Source organism: Rhinatrema bivittatum, chromosome 3 (genome assembly GCF_901001135.1).
Source record: "Rhinatrema bivittatum chromosome 3, aRhiBiv1.1, whole genome shotgun sequence".
In the NCBI taxonomy this organism is placed as follows: domain Eukaryota; kingdom Metazoa; phylum Chordata; class Amphibia; order Gymnophiona; family Rhinatrematidae; genus Rhinatrema; species Rhinatrema bivittatum.
The window spans coordinates 1,161,525-1,180,867 of NC_042617.1; the positions used below are offsets into that span (position 1 = coordinate 1,161,525).

General features: G+C 43.4%; 1 protein-coding gene across 3 annotated transcripts in view; it reads left to right on the plus strand.

Annotated features, from left to right (window-relative positions):
* The window catches only part of PPP2R5D (protein phosphatase 2 regulatory subunit B'delta), a 374,106-nt gene extending 358,797 nt beyond the window's left edge, over positions 1-15,309 (plus strand). For 2 of the 3 annotated variants that reach the window (XM_029592779.1, XM_029592781.1), the window contains exon 17: positions 9,293-15,309. In XM_029592779.1, coding sequence (XP_029448639.1) covers positions 9,293-9,430 — 138 coding nt within the window. In that variant the 3' untranslated portion in view covers positions 9,431-15,309. The remainder of the gene's footprint in view (positions 1-9,292) is intronic. The other variant, XM_029592780.1, reaches the window with a different exon arrangement.
* Positions 15,310-19,343: the final 4,034 nt, after the last annotated feature.

A 19,343-nucleotide genomic window follows, 5' to 3' on the forward strand; every position in this document is an offset into this window, starting at 1 on the left:
AGGGTTTCTTTTTAAATGTGGTGTAGCTTCTCTATTCTAACCCAAAAGCAAAGATCTTGATTAAAGGGCAGACTGCAGATTAGTTTCCAATTCAGCGGGGTATGCGCCAAGGATAATCCCTCTCTCTGTTGCTTTTCTTGTTGTCTCTGGACCCCTTACTGAAATCAATACAAAGTAATGAGACGATCAGAGGGGTATCCTTTGGGGATCAAAAATTCAAAATGGTGCCTTTTCAGGGTTTAAACTTAATATGGGAAAGTCTGAAGCTTTGGCTTCCAATCCCCAAGTTAAGACATTATGGGGCCCAGAGTTTCCTTTTCAGTGGATACGAGAAGCATTTACTTATTTGGGGATTGTTTTACAAATGGATACTACGAAGCTTTAGGATCTCAACATGCTTTCACTTTTGAAGTGCATGAAAAAGAAATTACTATTATGGAACTCATTTCCAGTATCTGTGTCCGGGAGATTTAATTTGTTCAAGATATTATGGCTAAATGACTCTGTGTATTGCAAGTTTTGCTTCTGCTCCTCCAGAAAAGCTATTAATCTGGATTATGCAAAGCTGTCCTGGTATTTGTGGTGGGGATGGTGAGCTTTGATCCCCAGGAAAAAGATCTAGGCATCATAGTGGATAATATTTCACCCTGTTAACAGTGTTACTGATCCAAGTTTTTAGGCTTCCTTGTTTAATGTAATGCTTGTTTGCGCAAATTGCTATGGTTTAATGTAAACCGAATTGATTTGTAACTTGTTACAAGAATATCGGTACATAAGAGTCCTAAATAAATAATACTTTAAAATCATCGGCTCAGTGTACTGCAGCAGTCAAAAAAGCAAACAGAATGTTAGGAATTATTAGGAAGGGAATGGTGAATGAAACGGAAAATGTCATAATGCCTCTGTATCGCTCCATGGTGAGTCCGCACCTTGAATACTGTGTACAATTCTGGTCGCCGCATCTCAAAAAAGATATAGTTGCGATGGAGAAGGTACAGAGAAGGGCGACCAAAATGATAAAGGGGATGGAACAGCTCCCCTATGAGGAAAGGCTGAAGAGGTTAGGACTTTTCAGCTTGGAGAAGAGACGGCTGAGGGGGGATATGATAGAGATGTTTAAAATCATGAGAGGTCTAGAACAGGTAAATATGAATTTACCCATTCAGATAATAGAGAGACTAGGGGGCACTCCATGTAGTTAGCAAGTAGCACATCTAAAACTAATCGGAGAAAATTCTTTTTCACTCAACGCACAATTAAACTCTGGAATTTGTTGCCAGGGGATGTGGTTAGTGCAGTTAGTGTAGCTGTGTTTAAAAAAGGTTTGGATAAGTTCTTTGAGAAGTCCATTACCTGCTATTAATCAAATTGACTTAGAAAATAGCCACTGTTATTAATTGCATCAGTAGCATGGGATATATTTAGTTTTGGGTACTTGCCAGGTACTTGTAGCCTGGATTGGCCACTGTTGGAAACAGGATGCTGGGCTTGATGGACCCTTGGTCTGACCCAGTATGGCATGTTCTTATGTTCTTATGAGACAGGATGGAGGTGGTCCAGAGAAGGGTGACACTTCACTTCACTTTCAATACATATCCAGCATAGCTCTCTACTTCAGCGGCAGGGGAGAAGTAAAACTAATACTTCACGCATATCCAGCACAGCTCTCTGCTTCAATGGCAGGGGAGAAGTAAAACTGATACTTCACACTTATCCAGCATAGCTCTCTGCTTCAACGGCAGGGGAGAAGAAAAACTGATACTTCACACTTATCCAGCATAGCTCTCTGCTTCAATGGCAGGGGAGAAGTAAAACTGATACTTCACACTTATCCAGCATAGCTCTCTGCTTCAACGGCAGGGGAGAAGAAAAACTGATACTTCACGCATATCCAGCATAGCTCTCTGCTTCAACGGCAGGGGAGAAGTAAAACTGATACTTCACGCATATCCAGCATAGCTCTGTGCTACAATGGCAGGGGAGAAGAAAAACAACCAATAAGGGCTGTATAACATAGTCTGGGTAAAACAAATAAGCATGGGTGCAGCTTGCTTATTGCGGCGGATACTACCCCTAACTAATCAAGCTAGATATTTCACTTGAATGCAGCTCCATCACTGCTCTCTACATTAATGGTGGGGGTGGAAGGGAAATAGAACCAAAGGTTACTAAGAGCCAAGAGAAACAGATAAGTATGAGAAAAAAGAAGTGTGAGGCTTGCTGGGCAGACTGGATGGGCCAATTGGTCTTCTTCTGCCGTCATTTCTATGTTTCTATGTTTAAAAATGATGTGGGGTCACTATTGGAAGATTTATGAAGAGAGGCTGAAAGATCTAAATATGTATAAACTGGAAAAGAGGGGGTGCAGGGGAGATATGATACAGAACTTTAGATACCTAAAAGGTTTAATGATGCACAACCTTCAAATCTTTTCTGTTGGGGATAAATCAGTAGAATTAGGGGTCATTAAATGAAACTCCAGGGGGAACGACTCAGAACCAACATCAGGAAATATTTCTTAATGGAGAGGGTGGTGGATGCCTGGAATGCCCTTCTGGAGGAGGTGGTAAAGATGACAAGTGAAAGAATTCAAAGGGGCATGGGATAAACACTGTGGATCCCTAAAAGCTAGAGGATGGAAATGAAGAAAAGAGTGCATGGGAGTAACTTGCTGGTGCAGTGTTTACTGCCCTTAACCTATAAGCCTTGATGAAACTCCAACATTGCTCTCTTCTTTAATGGCAGGGGGAAAAGAGGAATTGGATTCAGACAGCAACCAACAAGGGCTCCGACTGATAAGTGAAGTTGATAAGTATGGGGGTAACCTGAACAGAGAGGCAGTTTCTACCCTTAACAGAAGGCATGGGATTACTACTCTTAACCAATAAGCTTTGATGCTTTTGATGCAACTGTATCATCGCTCTCTGCTTGAGGTGGGGCGGGTGGCAGGAAAGAGGAATTGTATTCAGAGACAACCAACATGAGCCCTGACTTTTTTACAATCTGGGGTACTGATGCTCAGACATAAGGGAAAAATCACAGGACTGCTACAGCCAAGTCCATTACCAAAGCACATCAAGCAGTACTGTTTGATTTTTCAGGAACGTTCATTACCCAGTAAAACTCTTAAGAGAAACATGGGGGGGTATCCTACATGACGTGGCAGATACTACTATGTGAAGCTTGCTGAGCAGACTGGATGGACCATTTGGCCCTTTTCTGCCATCATTTCTATGTTACTGTGATCAAAGTGTCACCATCCAATTTAGTACCCAAGAAACATAGAAACATAGAAACATAGAAATGACGGCAGAAGAAGACCAAATGGCCCATCTAGTCTGCCCAGCAAGCTTCACACATATTTTCTCTCATACTTATCTGTTTCTCTTAGCTCTTGGTTCTATTTCCCTTCCATCCCCACCTTTAATGTAGAGAGCAGTGATGGAGCTGCATCCAAGTGAAATATCTAGCTTGATTAGTTTGGGGTAGTAGCCGCCGCAATAAGCAAGCTGCACCCATGCTTATTTGTTTTACCCAGACTATGTTATTAGCCCTTATTGGTTGTTTTTCTTCTCCCCTGCCGTTGAAGCAGGGAGCTATGCTGGATATGCGTGACGTATAAGTCTTCTCCCATGCCGTTGAAGCAGAGAGCCATGCTGGATGTGCATCGAAAGTGAAGTATCAGGCCCATTTGGTTTGGGGTAGTAACCGCCGTAACAAGCCAGCTACTCCCCGCTTTGTGAGTGCGAACCCTCTTTTCTTCTCCCCTGCCGTTGAATCAGAGAACTATGCTGTATATGCATTGAAAGTGAAGTATCAGGCTTATTTGATTTGGGGTAGTAACCGCCGTAACAAGCCAGCTACTCCCCTCTTTGTGAGTGTGAATCCTTTTTTCCACATTTCCTCTTGCTGTTGAAGCTTAGAGCGATGTTGGAGTCAAGCCTGTGTATGTTTATTTAATAAGGGTATTGACTCCAGGCAGTAGCCATCATTCTGGCGAGTCACCCACTCTTCATTGGCAGCCTCTTGACTTTATGGATCCACAGTGTTTATCCCACGCCCCTTTGAAGTCCTTCACAGTTCTGGTCTTCACCACATCCTCCGGAAGGGCATTCCAGGCATCCACCACCCTCTCCGTGAAGAAATACTTCCTGACATTGGTTCTGAATCTTCCTCCCTGGAGCTTCAAATCGTGACCCCTGGTTCTGCTGATTTTTTTCCTTAGGAAAAGGTTTGTCGTTGTCTTTTGATCATTAACACCTTTCAAGTATCTGAAAGTCTGTATCATATCACCTCTGCTCCTCCTTTCCTCCAGGGTGTACATATTTAGATTCTTCAATCTCTCCTCGTACGTCATCCGATGAAGATCCTCCACCTTCCTGGTCGCCCTTCTCTGTACCGCCTCCATCTTGTCTTTGTCTTTTTGAAGGTACGGTCTCCAGAACTGAAAACAGTACTCCAGGTGAGGCCTCACCAAGGACCTGTACAAGGGAATAATCACTTCCCTTTTCTTACTCGATATTCCTCTCTCTATGCAGCCCAGCATTCTTCTGGCTTTAGCTATCGCCTTGTCGCATTGTTTCGCCGACTTCAGATCATTAGACACCATCACCCCAAGGTCCCTCTCCTGCTCCGTGCACATCTGGAAAGGTGTTCCAACATTATCATCACTTTCATTACGTGAGAGGCCTTTATTCAGAGAAAATGGAAGGATTTTGTGAGGAATAACATTAGATCCAGTCCAACCATCTGCTTGAAAGGATTCCTCTCCTATTCCTACCCTAGAATAGCCTGCACCTCAGCTTTCAAGCCATTCTTCTATTATGCCTTATTAGACGAATACTTCTCACAATTCGTCCCTATCTCTTTGTTCAAAGCAAAAGTCAATGTAAAGATTCTTCAGTTGTAATTCTTGATTATGAAAATTTACAATAAGATGAATCTAATTCTTTTCATTCCATAGAACAATAGTTTTCAACCTTTTTTTGGCCGGGACACACCTGACAGATGGTTCTCACATGCGTGACACACTGAACATGTGACCATCACGGGGATAAATGTAAACATGCACTCTGCATCCACGAGAAAGCCCCTGATCCCCCACCCCCAACAATGTGTGCAGAGCAGAACTAGGATGTTCTCCGTACAACTCGCCATATAAAAAAGATATTTCTGATGTCATTTCAGTAACAGCAACACAATCATTCACTACTATCAGGCGCAATAGCCTTTATCTAAAGACAGTAATTTACCACGAATGCATGTCCTATTGAGAAAACACAATAAATAAGATTGATACAAATGCCTACATGCTAGTAAAATACCTCACCTCGGTCACACACACAGAAGCCGCCTTCACCAAGTGCAGAAATGCCGCAAATATGGAAACAGAAACTGGAACGGAAACCCAAAAAAGCCACTCTGCATGCACTGCAAAATGGGAGAAATGGAAAGAGAAATATAGCACCTAACATACTCCCAAGATCTGCAATAGTGCACACAAACTAACCCGCACAAAGTTACACCTGTACTATGGAACGCACTCAGCAGTAACAACCCAACCTATGAAATGGCAACACTACAACTATTAAACCAGGCCCTAAACACTAATACACCTCCTGTTAGCAAAACAGAATAAGCCAAGCTGCTATAGATCGCTACACAGAAAGTACAAGCTTGCAGAATATTTTTACCTGGGTCACACACGCAGAACACAGACAGACCCTCACCAAATACAGAATACAGTGACCATAAAGTTAATGTTTTTGTTTTTCTATGGTTGCACTACTCTACAGAGTCTGGTTCTTGCTGTTTCCAGTTCATTTTTTGTCTGCACATTTCTATTTATAAATTCCTCAAGACATATAAAATGTAAAACTATATTAATAAAATAAATGATTCAAAACACCTGATAACTAGAATAATATCCAATCATTAAAAACTCATAAAAATTATTAAAAATTATCCAAACAGCAATAAAATATTTCAAAACAGCAAACACATCACATAATACCCAATAATTAAAATGTCAGTCAATCAATTTGTTACTGAAATGACATCAAAATAAACTTACAAAGCCACCTTACCTTACCTTCTCCAGCAACTCTACTCCTTTGCATTGCAGGCCTGTAGTACACACCGGAAGCAGCAGTGGCTGCTGAAGCTCTGCACTCATGGCCCTCTTCCATAGGGCCCACAAAGTCTTTCTGTGTCTCAAATCAGACATACAGACCAGTCACACCCCCACAGCCAGTTTCTGTGGCTCATGTATCAGTCATCTCCCTGACCTGTCTCACTCTTTATCTCACACACACACACACCAGTCATCTACCTGACCATTATCTCACACACACGCCAGTCAGCTCCCTGACCAATCTCTCTCAGCATACACCAGTCACTTCCCTGATCAGTCTCTCACTCATGTACCAGTCAGCTCCCTGACCAGTCTCTCATGCACACACTAGTCACTTTTCTGACCAGTCTCTCACACACACACCACCTCCTTGACCAGTCTCTTGCTCTCTCATACACAGCAGTCATAAGAACATATAAGAACATAAGATATGCCATACTGGATCAGACCAAAGATTCATCAAGCCCAGCATCCTGTGTCCAGTAGTGGGCAGTTCAAGTCACAAGTACCTGGCAATTACCCAAACATTAAACAGATCCCATGCTACTAATGTCAGCAACAAATAGTGGCTATTCCCTATTGATTAATTGCAGTTTATGGACTATAGAGAGCATGAAGGAGTCTCTTCCTTATCCTTATCTCCCTCCATCCTCCCAGTTCCAGTAGCAGATTGTCTCTTGTGGTTCTCAGATATGCATGAGGCTAGAGTACAGCTCTCTGATCAGTTTTTATTTTATTTTCCCTAAGAATTTATCTGTGTTTATTTCAAGAAAAAAATGGGAGGACTCAGAAAAACATGACTTTTTTATTTTTCTAGGTTAATAAAATGTTTGTCCTTTTGTATTAAACACTGATAAATTCCCAAGAAAAATAAAATAAATGAAAATTAAGGTCCCTAAATATAAAGAAAAATTGGAACAGTCACTTCTCCTGAAGTCTCTGCTGGCACTTCTTTGTTGCTTAAATTATAAGGTGAATTTTCAAAAGAGTCCCCCATGTTAAAATAGCAAATGCATGTGTAAGTAACCTGAATATGCATAGATGCTATTTTATAAACGTCAAGCATACGCATGTACATTTTACTAGGGGAAAAGGGGCGGGCTAGATGCATTTTAGGATCAGAAGTGCATGCAGTGATTGCTATTTTGTAAGAGAGATACATGAACTGAATACACTACCAAACTTATTCATTCACTTTTATTTATTTATTTATTTATTTTTAACTTTTATATACCGATCTTCTTGCATGGGATACAAATCAATCACATTAGAGCGTTACATATAACATGAAACACCGAGTAAACTATGAATAAAATTAAATAAAAATAAACAGTTAGGGCTTGATTGAGCCAAAGGATGAACAGTTAATAAACGAGATACATAAGACTTAATAAATGAGATACAATGACATGGGGCAAGATCTGAAGAGAGATGAGACATTAATTATGAGGGTTAATGAATGCCTAGATAAAACTTAGTTGCAATATACAATACTTGCTGGGTGCCCTAAGACAAGCTATGGTGAATTGGTTTAGCTAACGTGACGGCTCTGGAAACACTGAACTAAATAACCATGTTTTGAGGTTTTTTTGAAGGAAATTGGGCAGGGGTCTTGTTGGAGGTCTGGTGGGAGAGCGTTCCATTGCGTCGGACCTGCTGTAGACAGGGCTCTATTACATAGGGATGTTTTTGCTAGGGGGGCGTATAGAGTGCCTTGGTAGGCTCTTCTAATCGGTCTGACTGAGATGTGAGGGCGCAGCTGGATGGTGAGATCGATTGGGGCGAGATTATGTAAGGTTTTGTGGATGATGGTCAGGACTTTGTAAAGTATTCTGAATTTGATAGGGAGCCAGTGGAGGTTGTAGAGGATTGGCGTGATATGGTCACTCTTTTTTGAGTTCGTCAAGATCCTGGTGGCTGAGTTCTGTAACATCTGGAGGGGCTTGATGGTGACAGCAGGAAGGCCGAGAAGCAAAGAGTTACAGTAGTCAATTTTGGTGAGGATGATTGATTGTAGTACCAGGCGGAAATCTTGTGAGTGCAGAAAGGGTTTCATCTTTTTTAGTACTTGCAATTTGAAAAAGCATTCCTTAGTCGTGTTGTTTACAAATCTTTTGAGCTTAAGCTGGTTGTCTAGGAGCACACTTAGATCTCTTACATAAGACGCGTTTTTGAAGTTGTCGGGGATAGCGGATGGGGAGTTAAGGAGAGAGTGGTTGTCCCCCTGGAAGATGAAGAGGATTTCTGTCTTATCCTTGTTGATGACTAGGTTAAGACTAGAGAGGAGCGTGATGATTTCTTGGAAGCAACTATTCCAGAAGCTTAGGGTTTTATGTAGCGATTCCGTAATAGGGATGAGATTTACCCCTCCAAATTGAGATTTACCCGTCCAAATTGACTCACGCAAGTGAAATTGGACTTCTCTGTTGTCTGTACTTTTTGGGTGGGAGGTCTGGGTGAACTGGTGGGTGCTCAGAGGTGTAACGTGTTAGAGGGTCTACATGAGCTGGAGAAGGACTGGGTGAACAGGCGACGGTATCAGCAAACTGGTGATTCCAAGTACTTGTGCCAGTATTTTCAAAACAGTTGACATGCATAGTTTATAAAATGCCTCCCTCTCCGTACATATCATTTTTATTACATGTAGATGTTATATATTTTTAATGGCTAAAATAAATGTGTGTATATTTATGAAATAGAGAAAGTATGTGTGTTTGTGCATTGGAAATATACATGCAAACTTCTGGAGCAGAAATATCTGGTATTCTATAAACTTTATAAAATACTAGTATTAATCTCCACATGTCCACTTGCATGCACAAATGCTATACTGCAGATAGTTGTGAAAGTTGGGCGCCCTGTGGTTTCCTGGAATTGCCCCGAACAATTATTTGTCTTGTCACATCTGTTTGACTTAAGTAGACTGTCTGCTTTACGAGGAGGGACTGTCCCTTGCATGTGTCTGTACCTTGTAATGCTCCATAAATGTTGAGTACTAGTACAGAGAGCCCATTTGCTGCTTCTGCATAGCTCGGATGTTCCCCCTGCATCTGCTTCCTTTTCTTACTCCCTCTTCCTGCCCTGTTGCCTTCCTTGCCTGCTTTTGGTGGGAGGGCTGTCACGTGTCTCTCTTTACCAGTGATGTTTTGCTCTCCACAGATGCTGAAAGAGATGAAGAAAGAGAAGGTTGTCCTGCGTCGGAAGTCTGAGCTGCCCCAGGATGTGTACACTATAAAAGCCCTGGAGGCTCACAAGAGAGCAGAGGAGTTTCTGACCTCCAGCCAGGAGGCGCTCTGATGAAGCTTGGAGTCAACCTGCGCCGCAATCATCTCTGCTGGCAAAGAATACCCTTAGAGCGCTCTAGGGAAGGACCTCGAAGCAGTGCGTAGTGTCAGCTGTCTGTCTGCTCACAGGAGTTTGGAATATAATTGTTTGTTTTGTCTCTCTGTCCTGCTCCCCGTCTCCTCCTTGTTGATTCCTCATTTCTGCTAATCCATTTACCCCTGCATTAGATTTATTTTCTTTCTAATTGTCTAGATTTGAAATACAAAGTGTAGATTCCTTGATTTTATCCCAGCATCATTCCCAAGAGGCACATAGTCTGTCCCTTAAACCCAGCATTGTTACAGGGGGTATAGTCTGCTATTCACTGTATCCTGGCCTCGTCTCCAGAGGGAGTAGCTTCTGCTATCATTCCTAGGTGTATGTGGACTGCACCTTACTTTATTCTAGTATGCTTCTGAGAAAGGCATAGTCTGTGCCTCATTTTATTGTGGAAATGTTCCTTGAGCTGTGTAGACTGGCATCATTCCTGGGGGCATAGTCTGTGCTCATTATCACTCGGTACTATATCAGGAGGCATATCTGGCCTTCTCTTTGTCTCAGCATCATCCCTGTCATTGTATCAAGGGATATAATCTGCCCCTCGTTTTATCCTGGCATCACCCCCAGGGGAGGCACAGTCTGTCTCTTACCGGGGGGAGGAGAGAGGGCATAGTCTGTTGAACATGACTGGGGATTGATTCTCTTGTCTGTAGCATTCCAGACATATATCAGAAAGCTGAAGGATTCTTACTGCTAATGGGGCTGGGGAGCAATTTAAAATCCTATGAGTAGGTACTGGCTGTGCAGCTGTGCTGGGCCTCAGCCCTAGGGATATAGTGCAGTGCTATAGACTACAGCGTCATTGAACAGTTCAGAAATGTGTAAAATCTTAAGTCCAAACTGGTGGGAGACAGCAGTTAAGAGCGATGTGCACGCTGAGTTATAGACTCTGTACTGCAAGGATTAGCCAAGCATCTGGCAAAGTGTTTTTCTGATGATTAGCCTCATAATTAGGTGGTTATCCAGTGGTGCCAACATGTTCTTCATGCAGCCATCGCCACTCAATCCTTGTCGGTCTTTCTCCTAGACTCTCTTCCTTCTGGTGTACTCTCTTCCTGAGGGCTGCTTCTCTCATCCCATTAGAATTCACCAGGCCCAGTTTCACACTTTTAAGTCTTTTTTTTTTTTCCACTTCCTTTTTCAATGTCACCACTGCTCCAGTGCCCTTTTTGTTTTTCCATTGTCATTGAGTATTAGTGGTTCCATATTGGTCTAACCTTTTTTCCACAATCACTTTGTTTGATTTTGCCTCAACTAATTTTCTGACAATGACCCAAAAGCAGGCTCGCAGCTTTAACAGGTACCCAACATGCAATCAGAAAATGTCCATAATGGACTATCGCAAGGATTGCCTAAGGTATTTTGGGACAAGAGTATGATGTTCCTAGTTATAATATGCATTTTATTTATTTATTTGGATTTAGCCTTTTCATTAGTAGCTCATAGCATGTTATATTCATCCACAGCAGGTATTTCCCTATCCCCAGAAGACTTACAATCTAAGGTTGTACATGATGTAGTAGAGGGTGAAGTGACTTGATTAAGGTCACAAAGAGTGTGTGGGATTTCAACACTTGCTTCTCTGATTCTCAACCTGCTTTTCTAACCACAAGACTATTCCTCCATTTCATAGGAGCCAAGGTGACATCTAGGGCCCTCAGATTCTGAAGATGTCAAATCTTCAATGTTTCCAGTTACCACTGCAAAGTCAGACATCCCATTGGTATCAAACGTATCTGTGCTGATAGACCAGGGAGCCACACAATTGCTGATAGCTCATTGATGTCAAGGGTAGCTAATATTCCTTGGAGACAAGGGCAATGAACAAGGAACCATCCTGCTCTTCCCACTCATTGAAGAAAACATTGTTCTCCAAGTTGAGGTTGACATGAGGAGTCATGGTGCTGAGTATCATGTGGAGGCACCCAAGCTAAGGCACTGTTCCCCATTGGTACTCAAGACCAAGAGCTTGGAGATAGGCGACTGCTATTCCTATTCCAAAATGGCAATCACAGGAAGTGAGCTCAGCCTCCGCTTCAGTGTCAAAGTTGCAGTGGTCTCCGAGGGTCTATGCCATAACCATCGTTTCTTCCCCTCTGGTCACCCAAGATGTCTCATTTCCTGCAGTTTCCCCTGTTTTGGCATCAAGCTTTGAGCAGGATCTGCACTGGAAGAGTTTTGTGGCATTTGCTTGGTACCTCAGCCAAGTTAAGAAATTAGCACTAAGTTGCTTGGCTTCAGCTGTGTCACCAGTAGAGCTGGTCATCAAGACCCATGCCACAGCACTAGGTGAGACGGTGCTGGCACCCAAGGCATCTCATTGCTTTTCTTGTGCCAATGCTGTCTACACAGCATTGGAGAGGGAAGCCTGTCCTTTGATTTCTCAACACTCTGCTCTACATCCCCAGCAGTTCCACAGGGGTGAGGCTGTCAGATTGGTACTGTCTGAGACCTTAGAGATCTAGTCATTTCAGAGTATGAGTCTGATGTCTGTCTCATACGTCTAGGATTTTGAGTCTGAACAAGAGGATTCTCCGGGCGTCCCATCCGATCCCCCTCCTCTACAGGCCAGTAATAGGACTTCTCCTACCCTGTTCAGGAGATGCTAAAGCAATACCATTTGTTTCAGAAAGCAGTACAAACCACGCACCTCTGTTTGATCTCTAAAAATATGCCCCAAAGAAGCTAGTGGTAGTGCTTGTACACTATTCCTTAAAGAACTTCATCTGTGTATGTGGGAAAATCTACTAAGTGTAAGAACATAACATTTGCCATATTGGATCAGACCAAAGGTCCATCAAACTAGTAACCTGCTTTCAACAGTGGCCAATTGAAGTCACAAGTATGGCAGGATCCTAAAAGGTTGATAGATTCCATGCTGCTTATCCTAGGGATAAGCAGTGGGATTTCCCCAAGTTCTCCTTAATAATGGTGTATGACCTTTCTTCCAGGACCTTGTCTAAACCCTTTTTAAACCCAGCTACACTTACAGCTTTTACCACATCCTCCAGCAGTAAATTCCAGAATTTAATTATGCATTGGGTAAAAAAAATACTTTTTTCTATTTCCTTAAATGTATTTTCCAAAAGGAAACAAAGTATGCGTGGGGATAACCTGCAGGTGCGGTAGTTACTACCTTTAACCAATAAGCCTTGATACTTTTGATCCAATTTCAATATTACTCTGTCAGCGCAGGACGAAAGGAGAGTTGGATTCATACAGCAACCAATGAGAGCCCCAGTCTGGGAACTGATAAGCATGGGTAGTAACCCACAAAGAGCAACACTTACTACCCTTACTCAATAAGCCTGGATGCTTTTGATGCAACTGCAACATTGCTCTCTGCTTCAACAGAAGGGGGTGAGGGGTTGGAGGAAAAAGGAATTTGGATTCAGAGACAACCACTATGAGCCATGACTTTTTTACAGCCTGGGGTATAATGCGCATACATTGGGGGAAAAGCACAGGACTTCTTCTACAGCCAAGCCCATAAGCAAAGCATGTCAAGCAGCACTGACTAATACATGGGGGTAACCTGCACAGTGCACCAGTTACTACCATGGGAGGCTTGCTGGGCAGACTGGATGGACCATTGGTCCCTTTCTGCAATTTCTATGTTTTTATGTTAGGCTGAATTAGTGTCACAGACTGGCAGGCTGGAGTCAGCGCCCCCACAGAAGTGGTACAAGGCTGCAGGACAGGACAAGACAGGACTGGAGCTCATCTGCCTAATAAACACCCTTCCCTACAGATTGAACCCTTGGGTTCTGGAAGGTGGTAGGACTCGTCTTCTGCAGAACATCACAGTGGAGAGACAAGGCAGGAGATCGGAACAAGGCAAGTGGGACAAGGCCTGGCAGGCTGGACGCTGAGATCATGCACAGGCTAGGGCTGCATGTAGAGCACAGGCTGGAGGACAAGGGACTGGACTGGACTGGGCAGTGCAAGACAGGACAAGTACTGGACAAGGACAGGCCAGAACAAAGACAGGTCTTGTCAAGGTCAGGACTTAAGCAAAGAATGGACAAGGACTTGACTAGACAGAGGGGGCAACAAACAGGAAAGCTCACCAGGGTACAAGGCTGGCTAGGAGAACTTAGCAGACCTGGAGGCCGTAGGTTAAAGCAGAAAAGCCCAAGAGGGCACTGAGCATGGTAGGTAGGCCTGGGAGGCAGCAGAGCAAGGCCAGAAGATCTGGAAGAGCCCAAAGAAAGTCAAAACCCAAGAGAGGCTACAAGACAAGGCAGAATAAGGCTGGCCAAGTCAGAGAGCGGAGGAGACTCAATGAAGAGACACTGAGGAACTGGACAGGCTGGGATAAATAGGACTGGGGCTGAAGCTTCAGGAGACCAGGGAAGGTAAGGACTTGTGTAGCTGGAAGTGGGGCTTGCTCAGAGCCCCTGGTGGAGAGGAGGCTTCACAGCAGGTGCAACCGTCGCACGGGGAGACTGCATAGCAGGCGAAACAGTGACAATTAGCCATTACATGAGTGATGTCATCCACTGGCATTAATCAAACTCACCTCTCTAAGCTAGTAGAGCTTTAAGCTGTACTGAGCATGTGCATGCATTGTCTCTTGCGCCTCCTCAGTCATTTTTTTGTCCGGGTGCAAGCACAGACATGTACTCAGTCTATCCTTGTCTATTTTTCTGTAAACTCGTAAATTCAATATTTTTCTTATTCATTCTAGTCTCTAGTTGTCTCACAGCACCCAAAATAGCACTTTTCAGTGCTACTTTAAAAAAAAAATGAGGGGAAAATCTTTCTTTCAAAGGTCTTGCCCTCTCAGAATATGTTGGGGGAAGAAAGTGCATGGTGAGCAGATTCAAAAACTGTATTTGTGGCAAGGTAATGTTCCTCACAGAGCATAGTGAGCTCTGCTATCAATATCTCTGGCTGGTTAGGGTGTTGTGAACAACGTGAACATGAGCCCCTTTTGCTATGGCACAGTTGTGCAACCTCGCGGGCAGAGCTCCAAAGTCTGTGCCAACAGCTGGCGAATGGGTCTTTGAGCGGGCCAGGCAAAGTCCAGGACAGTCCAAGAGTCAGGACAGGAGGTTAGCAAAGTGTGGTCTGAGTCCAAAACTAAGGTCCGAGCTGGAGACTAGGCTGAAGGCAAGGCTGGAACACAGGTTGGACGAAGGCAAGGGACCTGTTGAGGCACCAGTCGGTAACATGACTGGGTTAAATACGCACCTGGCGGGAAGCCCACGAAGATGTTGGCAGCGGTGGTGAGGGAAGCTTCTCGCGGGAGCTGTCCGAGCGGAGAACGTAGCACAGGGTTAGGTTACCTTTTTAAAAAGTAATTCTTGTACAACCTTAACTCATTGCTTATTTTTTTCTGATTCTTGTACAATGTTCCAGGCACTGGTGTTCACTGCGATAGACTACTGTATCGCCCTGTATCTTGGATTACTAATGTCCACACTTTGGGTGTTAGAGATTGCAGAAAATTCTACCACTTGCTTTCTTACAGGTTATTGAACCGGAGAAGAGCATTGCCCCAATTCTCTGACTTGCACTGGCTCACTATTAATGCAAAACTTAGCTGTAAGGTTTCCACCATCATTCACAGATTTCTTTGCAATATTAATTATCCTTGGATCATTGCTCTAGTGAAAATTTATCATCCTTAATGAACATTATGTTCTTCACTATCTCGTTTGTTGGTAGTCACTTAGTGAAACATGAAGAAAGAACTTTTTTATTGCAGGTCCAGCATGCTGGAATATTCCTACTGAACGAGGAGCCTGATATCATGTTCAAAGACATTAAAAACATGTTGAAGACCATTCTATTTCAGCTCTGAGTAACTGACCATTTGAGTATTACTGCCTCAAAGCATTTTTATATATTTGTTTTAAGTTTTCACTTTGTTTTTTATTGTTTAGAATTTGTTTGAACCTAGTTGAAGGTGGTATATAAATGTTTTAAATTGTGTAAGCTACCCTGCAATGAAGAAGCCACAGCATTGGTCACTGTAACCATCAAAGCCTGCGTTCTTGAAGCACAAATGCTTGAAGTGCATTGGCGCTAATGCAGTGGCTATTGGTGCCATCGATGTCCGGTGCTGCAAGTTGCACTGAGGCACTGGTACACTCTACACTATACCGCAGTGCACATACTTACATTACATCGATGTACCTAGAGGCCTCCTCACGCAGACGTGGTGCCTCCAGGCCTCTGATACATGACCCTACAATGCACAGTGCAAGGACACGCGGCATAATCCTGAAGCAACTGGTGTTTGCATTGCCACAGCTTTCTTGACATAGCTCCCCAAAGAGCCATCAATGCAATCAGTCCCTCCTAACTGCTCTGCTATTTTCCTTTTCACATGGAATTTCTTTCCATAAAAATTCTACAGTACCTTTTGTTTTCTGTGAAACTTTTATTCTTTTTCACTCTATGCCCTCTTTAATATATTGTGCCTCCCCCTCACCAATTTAATCCACCCTATTAGTGCGATTATAATTTGTCCCCTGGTATCACAATGCTCCATTGGTTAAGAACATAAGAAATTGCCATGCTGGGTCAGACCAAGGGTCCATCAAGCCCAGCATCCTGTTTCCAACAGAGGCCAAACCAGGCCATAAGAACCTGGCAATTACCCAAAAACTAAGAAGATCCCATGTTACTGATGTAATTAATAGCAGTGGCTATTCCCTAAGGAAACTTGATTAATAGCAGTTTATGGTCTTCTTCTCCAGAAACGTATCCAAATCATTTTTAAACCCAGCTATACTAACTTCCCCAACCACATCCTCAGGCAATGAATTCCAGAGCTTAATTGTGCGTTGAGTGAAAAAGAATATTTACTTTCAGTTCAGCATGGAATTCAGCAGCCTTATGAATCTGTAGCTAGTGAAAAAAGCCCCATTTCAATTCAATTAGGCAAGGCGTGTGTGTTTGGCAGGGGAATGATTCATTATGGCTGTTCTTAGACTCGAGATTTCTACCCCATGAAGGAATGTTGAACTTGGCTAAATTATTCACCTGAAGAGGAGGCACTTTCTGGAATGAAGGCAAGAACGTAGGATTATCCAATCATTTCATTCAGTCCATACAGGGCTGATTTGTATAAATGTAGACCTCTCAGTCACCAGCTCTTTTAGCAAAGATGTTGTTTCTTACTTGAATTTTCTTGTGCTTTTTGAATAGCCATACATGAATGCTGCTGACACAAACAAGTTACATTTAATTGATGTAGGAATTATGTAATGATGCATGGTCATTCTTCAGTGATCAAAATGCACAGCATACAATTTCTGGTCAAAAAACATCAAAATACTACACAATCAAAATAAAGCAAAATTCATCAATTCCATTCAAAATCTGAACCATTAGCAAGAGCACATAGAATTCAATAAAGAGAAATAATAAGTATTGTTCTTAAGGGGGTTAAAACTTGGTGAACCTATACACATGAGAAGTAAGCACATTCTTAAATTCTCTCAGAGAATCTGTTTCTTCTCACGTGAACCTTGTGATGGGCTTTCTCAAGTACTCCATTCAATAATAAAACGCATGACGCATAGTAATGAGAGATGTCCAAGTAAATGTGTCAGAAATAAAAATATAAAGTAGCATCGTTATAAGAAGCAGGAATGTAATTTATTATAAGTTTCATACCTCAAGAACCTAGATGCATAGAGCAGCTGCCTGGTGGAGACAAGGACAATATGTGAATTCAAGAAAGCATAGGGCAAGCAGAGGAGATCTCTGCAGGTGGAGGGATGGGCAGACTCGATAGGCCTGATGGCTTTCCTCTATATTTCTATGACTCTCCCCTCTTTCACATTGGGATTCCAGAGCTTTGGAAATAACTTTCTACTACATTAATACCACTACATCTGTAATAGTGACATTAGCAATGAATAAAAGAGAACTGTATATCATGTCGTGCCCAGGAAAGTCACTTTTATTTGCAGGTGCTGATTGTGCTAGGAGAAGGGGAGGGTAGATTAAATAAGCACAGGACCATGACCCACAGACCAAATGCAAGAACGGAAAGAGAACTGCACTTTTATTTTTGTTTTGTGGTGTCCTGCAGAAAGAAAGTCACTCCAGGTAGATTGGGCTTCATTCTGTCTGCAATAAACTTCCTTCTGCATCTTACAATGATCTCACAGTGCCAATGAGATAACAGGTAGGTGCACACCAGCCGGGTCCCTGGGTCTTACCCAGTCACAACAGGGCCACAGCAATTAGTAGAATGTTTCCCTTCGAGAACCCGTGGTCCCCTAGCAACAAAAGCAAGGTTCTCTGCCAGATTTGAGTCCACTTCGACTGCTTTCCAGCCAGATTATAGGCCCTGGCCTTTCAGGGAAGAGGCAATCCCCAGAATCCCTACAGCTCTTCTCTCGTGGCCCTCTTGCTGTCCCAAGAGGAAAAAGAAGGCAGCGAAGCCCAGTGGCGAGGGAAGGAGAAGTCCCGCTTGGAAGCCCAGGAGAGAACCCTGCTGCCTGTGGCTGGGGGGCTGAGACAGCCCGGCCGGTTCCTTCGCAATCATGGTGACCCCGCTGCCGTTGGGTTCCAAGCTGCATTGCGTCTACCTTGGCGAGAAGGTGTGCTGCCCGCTGACAGCCAAGGCAGAGAGTGGCCAGTGTGCTGCACAAACTTTGCATGGTCACTTGCCGGGTGGTGAGGGCAGATGGGACTTCCTGCCGGAAGGAGGCCTGGCTCACCTGGGAGCAGCTTGCTGCTAGGGCCACCTCCACCCCCGGGGGCACCATGCAGGAGGAGTTCCTCTGGATCTGCGTCCCCACAGGAAGAGGCCGAGGCTCCTGCCTCCTAATCAGAAGATGCATGTGGAGGTGGCTCAGAGACAGCCTGGGGGCCCCTGGACAGATGAAGGATCCCAGAGCCGCTGCCCCCCGAGTACAGTCACCTGGTGGACACCATGAAGATGACAGAGAGAGTTGATATCTCACAGGTGGAGACCTTTTACCACAGGTTCACCCCCGGCCCAAGCATCGAGAGAAAGGGGGCATCATGAGGTCAACGCAGCAGTCGGAGCAAACTGGGGCAGAATAGTCTAGTGAGCAGCAGCTGCAAGGAGAGCCAAGCCTGGGCGTTCAGACCTGTGATCCTGGCTGCAAGAGAGCTCAGGAGCAGTGCTGGGAGCAGCTTCCTCCTGAGAAACGTTTTATTCAGCAGCATCTCTGAGATACAGAATGGATGAGACTCATCTCAGCACCAGGACAGGAGCAAATCACAGCAGGCTCTGCCTGCTTCCATGGCCTTGGCACTATCCTGCTTTCACCTTTTTTTTGTATTGCATATTTATGTTCTTAAAATGTTTTAATGATATATTAACATTTAAATGCCATCTCTGCCATTCATTGAAAACAGCAGCAGCTAAAGACCTAAGTGGCCCACTTGAGATTCAGCATATACATATAGGGGCATCATTAATCTAATCATACACATATCTTATACGTCAATATCAGAGTGCAGTATTTTTATTTATTATATACCATTTAACCATACATAATACACCATTACACATTATTTTTTCAAAATCCCATATACATTCATGATTAATACCTATGGACATATCAACAAGACATTCCCCCACAACTTTACATCATCATAATCATTTTCCCATATAAACATGTCACAAAAACATAAGCAGCTCTTGCTGCTACCACACACCAAAGCGTATTGTGATTTTAGATGAAGGTTTTAGGTAGATATGATGTGTGAATTGATGGGCGAGTATGTATGGGGGTGTGATATAGATCATGTGTGTATGGTATGATGTATGAATGGATGGGTGAGTATGTGTGGGGGTGTGATATAGATGATGTGTGTATGGTATGAG